Source organism: Salvelinus sp. IW2-2015, unplaced genomic scaffold, assembly GCF_002910315.2.
Source record: "Salvelinus sp. IW2-2015 unplaced genomic scaffold, ASM291031v2 Un_scaffold840, whole genome shotgun sequence".
Lineage (NCBI taxonomy): Eukaryota > Metazoa > Chordata > Actinopteri > Salmoniformes > Salmonidae > Salvelinus > Salvelinus sp. IW2-2015.
Genome location: NW_019942625.1, coordinates 267,080 through 273,825, shown reverse-complemented (window position 1 = coordinate 273,825; position 6,746 = coordinate 267,080). Strand labels below are relative to the sequence as shown.

General features: G+C 40.2%; 1 protein-coding gene across 1 annotated transcript in view; it reads right to left on the bottom strand.

Annotated features, from left to right (window-relative positions):
• LOC112069001 (AF4/FMR2 family member 2-like) overlaps positions 1–6,746 on the bottom strand; it is a 277,578-nt gene that overhangs the window by 183,881 nt on the left and 86,951 nt on the right. Inside the window, exon 2 of the mRNA XM_024136254.1 lies at positions 352–472. Within this exon, the coding sequence (XP_023992022.1) occupies positions 352–472 (121 nt within the window). The remainder of the gene's footprint in view (positions 1–351; positions 473–6,746) is intronic.

Here is a 6,746-nt window from a genome sequence, read left to right as displayed (position 1 = left end):
GGGGTAGATGCTGGGGGAATAATTGGGGAATAGAAGCTGGGGAATAATGGGGGAGCAGAAGATGGGGTATAATGGGGTGGGGTGTAGGTGGTATAATGGGAGGGGTTGAAGCTTGGGGTATAATGGGGGGTGGAAGTTGGAGGAATAATTGGGGGTGGAAGCTGGGGTATATTAGGGAGGGGTGTAGAAGCTGGGAGTATAAACTTATTTTATCAAGCAACTTACATCATGCTTGCTGCCAGGCGATGCCCTAGGAAAAGTGATGGGAGATGGGATGCTGCATGCTGATTGACCTCCTTCCCAACTCCTCACGCCCTTCCTTCCTTCCTTTCTTCCTTCCCAGGCCCTTACCTTGTATGGCTCCCCAAAGAGATTAAACCCAGAGGAGAAGAGATCTTCGTCCTGCTGCACCTCCTGAGTCCGCCGCTCCCACTCCCTCTTCTTGAGCGCATTGCGGTCCTGCTCATAATGACTGCATGGGGAGAGAAGGAGGAGAAGACAACACCATGTCCGTCAGAGTAATCACAGCTGTCATGATAGACTGCAGGGCTCTCCAACCCTGTTCCTGGAGAGCTACCATCCTGTAACTCATTAATAATTATCTTGTTCAATAAACTGAAAGAGTTTTTTTATTTTTTATTTTAGGGGTGGATCAGCTTAATATTGCGGAAAGAATGTTGCTTCCAATGTAATTGTCTGCATCAAACCCCCATATTTTTGGCGTAAATATATATATCCATACACGTATGCATACATATAAACATATATACATACACATACCTATATAGACATACATACTTTTTTAAAGWATATACCTTTATTATTATTCCCCGCAAACCCTACCACTGATCCCCAATTGGAGTAAACTAATAAACACTTCTGCTTTTACCTTCAATTTATACATCTTATACACATTTTATAGACAGTCTACTTTACAATAGTTCTCTCTTGTTTGTTCTTAGTCCTTCCTCTATTTCTGATGTCCATCCAGTTTGATTTCCACTTGTAACTGTGCTATTTCACAAAAGCTCCGAACCTATACACATTTCACAGATCCCGTATGCCCTACATTGTTTATCTTGTTATTAGTCCCACCCTTCAGCTCCACTCAACCCTTCCCATCTATCTTCCAACATCATCCATTTCGGATTTTATTTGCCATAATTTTATCAACTGTGCTTTGATGCTAAAACACAAAAAGATTTAACCGTCCATTCTCATAGCTCTACAGATTGTAAATTAAAAATAAACATTTTTTGCTAAATAATTATCGTATATTATTGATTGATGACTATGCTTTTTTCAAATCCCTATTGCTATCTGTAGCGTAGTTCTAGGCAAATGTTGCAATTCTTCAAACCATTCTACCTGTGACCAAAAAACTACATATGGGACAATACAAAATAAATACTATGACTCGCCTCCTCACAGCAGAATCTGCAGACTGGAAATGTATGTTTCCCCCCCCCCCCCCATATATATAATAATAGCATTCTATTAGTTGCAAAATTTTGTTATGTATTTAAATAGAAAAATTCAGAGTTTGAATCCGGCGTGTTTTGCGTATTCAATCATAAACCATTACCAGAATGTTACATTCGAAAAAAATCTCTTCCAACTATTTTACAAATATGCACAGCTGTCCGTTTTCCTTAAATGAAATTCGGAATATGTTCTTATTTATCACACTTTTCTGTAACCATTATATGTTCTTTAATACATGCCGACATACAAGTCCTACTTTTTTCCCCTTCACTGCCACTCTTCCATTTTGGTTAATGCTGCCAATAATTGGTAATTTTGTGTAGAGCAGACATTTCCCATAGTCTGTTTAGCTGCAGTGACATAACTCCACCAGTCCTATTTATGATATCATTCACTAAAACTATACCTTTTTAAAAATATTCGATAAATCAGCATTTTTTTATCAATACTTATATTTGAATTAACCACAATATTTGCTGTACTATTTTGTTCCGCCGTACAGGGGATTGAACTGAAATTGCAACCAAACTTTCTAAGCTGTTAAAAAATAAGATATTGGAGATGATTTCCTTTCAAACAACTGAAAGTCAGCAGTGGAATCTGAATAAAGAAAAAGCCCTTCTTGAACATAGGATAGACATCGTACCAATCTTACTAAGAGAACCATTGGATAATATAACTTGTTGACTGATGCCTTATGAGAGCTAATGCTTTAAATTTAAATCATTTCTGCCTCCGAATTCATATTCGAAGAAATACCCTTTAATTTTATCGGGCTGCCGTTCCAAATAAAATTGAATATTTTTGTCATATAATTAAAAAGCAGTCACTAGGGTAGCCAAAACCATAAGCAAATAGGTAAAAACTGATATGACTAAGAGTTTAATCAGGGTGATTTCCACAATAACAAGTATTTTCCTCCCATGTGCAAATCTTATCTATTTGCTAATCTTAAAAATTGAGAGACTCTAGTTGTGGTTTTAAAAAAACAGAATCATCAGCGTTACAATGACACTTAGTTTTTAACCTTTTCAATAGGGTCTGTTAGCACAATTTTTGACATTGACCAAATTAAACGTCCTAGTAGTCAATCCTTGCGCTACAATATGCATATTATTGTTATATTGGAAGAAAACACTTCTCTATTTCTATAACCTGGGAATTATGTCTCTGAGTGAACAAACTCTACTCTACAGCCTTACAGCAACAAAATCTTGCCTCTAAAACCCAGGTCATTTTAATGTCCCTTGAATGCTATGAGATACAAACACGCCTACACCTCCTCTTAATGTCAGTAATCTGACAATTGAATGGATCGATTGCGCAATCACCCTATAAAACACAAAAGACCGCGAAGTACTTTCCTTTGGAACCCTTCGCGACGCGAAAGACGTTGATCGACCTCTTCCAAGCCTTGGTAGCCAAATATATCGCCGGTCATTTTTTCTACTTGTATAGTGTTAAAAAAATCATAACGTAGTGTAATTAAACCGTTTTTATAGCAATGAATATCCGTTAGCGAATTGAGGCATCTATTGTGACACCCTTCCAGAGCTGGGCACGTTTCCGCTACATACCGAACGTTATGCCATTCGACGGACAAGAGAACATCTTTCGACTCAAAAGCTATAGACCCAATGAAAGATACATGCCCAAGAATATGAGAAGAACACTCACGTAGAACTATTTATGATGATAAATCGCGTTCTGTGTAAAAATTTTAAAACGCATTATGCGCCATTTTTATGTGAGCTTCGCTTGGCGCGGTAGCACAGTAAGGATAATTACTAATGTAAGTCAGCGAGTTGCATAAGAACTATTGTCTTTCGATTCCTTCAACCCTTATTTTTAGTCAAGTTTATGATTAGACGATTAGGACTAGATCACTCTAAATATATCGCCGACACTTTCAGCAGTTTGCTACTATTCTCATTGTATAACCACGTGTTTTTGTGGCTTAAATATGCACATTTCAAACAACTCTATATTATGTATGTAATATGATGGTACATGACTGTCATCGAAGAATTCTGGAGAATGTAGTGAAAAAATTTAATATATTTTTGTAACAAACCTTATCTCTCCCTCTTGCCTTGATTCATGCTGGTAACGTTGCACATTGGTTATGCTTATTATAACAATTTATTGTGTTTTCGCTGTAAAACGCTAGAAAATCTAAATATGTTGATCACAAATCTGCTTCTTTCCATTCTATGAGTTGCTTATTTTCATGAAAGTTATATGGTAAGTTAAATTGGTAATACACGGTTGGCTCTCTGTATTTATTCTAGTCGAGTTGTGATGTGGTTGCAATTGTAAAACTATGACGGTCTTACCTAAATATGCACATTTTTCTAACAAAAACTATCCATATACAATAAATATTTATCAGACTGTCATCTGATGAGGTTTTTTCTGGCTTAGTGGCTATCAATATCTTTATTTGGCCGAAATTGGTGATAGCTACTGGTGTGAGAAAAAAAATGTGGGACAAAGAAAAATGGTGTCTTTGCTAACTGGTTAAATCTAATAGATTTACATATTGTGTCTTCCCTGTAAAACATTTAAAAAATCAGAAATGATGGCTGGATTCACAAGATGTGTATTCTTTCATCTGGGTCTTGGACTTGTGATTTAATGATATTAGATGCTAGTATTTACTTGTGACGCTATCCTAGGCTATGCTAGTCAGCTTTTGTTACTGATGGGTCTCCCGGATCCGGATGTGTGCAAACTAGAAAGTTAAATGAAGCAAATTTGCAACGATTGGGCGTTCATACCTTTGCCCTCTCTGTCCGAAGCGGTGTACAAGCAAGTTGGATTTGTCGATAAACTTCGCGTGGAATCTGAAGCGCTGTAAGGAGAACTCTCTAACTTACAATTCAGGAACTTTCCCCTTCTTTCTCCTGGATACCTTAAGTACCAGATTCTCTCTCATGATCTAGTTTGTATGTCCAGTAACTTCCCTCAGAACGGTGTTCTCCTTTTAATTTCATTCATTTCGGTTTCAATCTTATGACTGTCCCTTTTAGCTGTTGTTTCCTTCTCCAATGTCGCAAGCTTTTTCATCACTCATCTCTAGGCTTGCCTTCAACTCTTTTAATATCTTACTAACTAATCAAGTATATCCATTGTTCATTATTGATTTTAACAATCGGTTTCGACCTTACCATTCCCGTGGTGAATATAGAAAGAGTCTGTGTCTGTAGAAGAGTCACGTTTTCGTTTTGAAATCGGTTCCCTTCCTGTACTCTCATCAGTTTGGTGTTGCTTGTTTTCGTAATATGTCGATAAATGTCTCTAGTCTTAAGATTTTGTTTTGTGTATTATCCGATTGAAGTTATCACCCACCAGATATGTAGTGCTAATATTTTAGTCTAACTGCAGATATTGAATATTACGTTTTATCTTGAGTGCCTACATAACTTCGTTTCAGTCCGCCATTCCTTTACTCCGCCACTTAAACTGAATTAGGTTAGTTACAACTGGGGTTGGTAGCAAAAAACCTACAGGAGGGTAGCTCTCTAAGACACAGGGTTAGAGAGCCCTGCCACAGAGAAACATTGAAATCCCTTTCCCTGAAAAGATGTGAGGAAGCCCTATCTGTCATAGGCACAACTGACACTAAGCTGAATGAAGGATAGGCAGCCCCGGAGAGAAAGAAGTGGATGTCACACAAAATACTGAATACAGAACACTGTCAAGGCAAGGCACTGTCGGAAAGAAAGGGCATGCTTACCAAGAGGAGAAAGAAAGGAATGTTACCCAACACGGAGTAAGGGCCAGCCACATTTATTAAGCAACACGGAAGGAAGGCCAGCCACAGTTTATTAACCAACAAGGAACGGACCGCCAGCCACAGTTTATTAACCAACAAGGAGCGGAAGGGCACAGCCACAGGTTTATAAGCAACACGGAAAGAAGGCCAGCCACAGTTTATTAACCAACAAGGAGCGAAGGGCCAGCCACATTTATTAAACACAAGAAGCGGAAAGGCCAGCCACAGTTATAACCTACAAGGACAGTTTGGAAGGGCCAGCCACAGTTATAAGCAAACACGGAGTGGAAGGGACAGCCACAGTTTATTAAGCAACACGGAGTGGAAGGGCCAGCCACAGTTTATTTACAAATACGGAGCGGAAGGGCAATCACAGTTTATTAAGCAACACGGAGCGGAAGGGCCAGCCACAGTTCATTAACCAACACGGAGCGGAAGCACCAGCCACAGTTTATTAAGCAACACGGAAAGGAAGGGCCAGCCACAGTTTATTAAGCAACACGGAGCGGAAGGCCCAGCCACAGTTTACTAAGCAACATGGAAAGGAAGGGCCAGCCACAGTTTATTAAGCAACACGGAGCGGAAGGGCCAGCCACAGTTTATTAACCAACAAGAAGCGGACGGGCCAGCCACAGTTCATTAACCAACAAGGAGTGGAAGGGCCAGCCACAGTTTATTAACCTACAAGGAGAGTGGAAGGGCCAGCCACAGTTTATTAAGCAACACAGAGCGGAAGGGCCAGCCACAGTTTATTTACAAATACGGAGCGGAAGGGCAATCACAGTTTATTTACCAACACGGAGTGGAAAGGCCAGCCACAGTTCATTAACCAACACTGAGTAGAAGGTCAAGAGCAGTTCATTAACCAACATGAAGTAGAAGGTCAAGAACAGTTCATTAACCAACAAGAAGTAGAAGGTCAAGAACAGTTCATTAACCAACACGGAGCGGAAAGGCCAGCCACAGTTTATTAACCAACACGGAGCGGAAGCACCAGCCGCAGTTTATTAACCAACACAGAGCAGAAGGGCCAGCCACAGTTTATTAACCAAAACGGAGCGGAAGGGCCAGCCACAGTTTATTAAGCAACAGGGAGCGGACGGGCCAGCCACAGTTTATTAACCAACATGGAGCGGAAGTGCCAGCCACAGTTCACCAACCAACATGGAGTAGAAGGGCCAGCCACAGTTTATTAACCAACATGGAGCGGAAGTGCCAGCCACAGTTCACCAACCAACATGGAGTAGAAGGGCCAGCCACAGTTTATTAAGCAACATGGAGCGAAAGGTCAAACACAGTTTATTTTCCAACACAGACCGGAAAGGCCAGCCACAGTTTATTAACCAACACGGAGCAGAAAGGCCAGCCACAGTTCATTAACCAACACGGAGCGGAAGCACCAGCCGCAGTTATTAACCAACACGGAGCAGAAGGGCCAGCCACAGTTTATTAACCAAACACGGAGCAGAAGGGCCAGCCACAG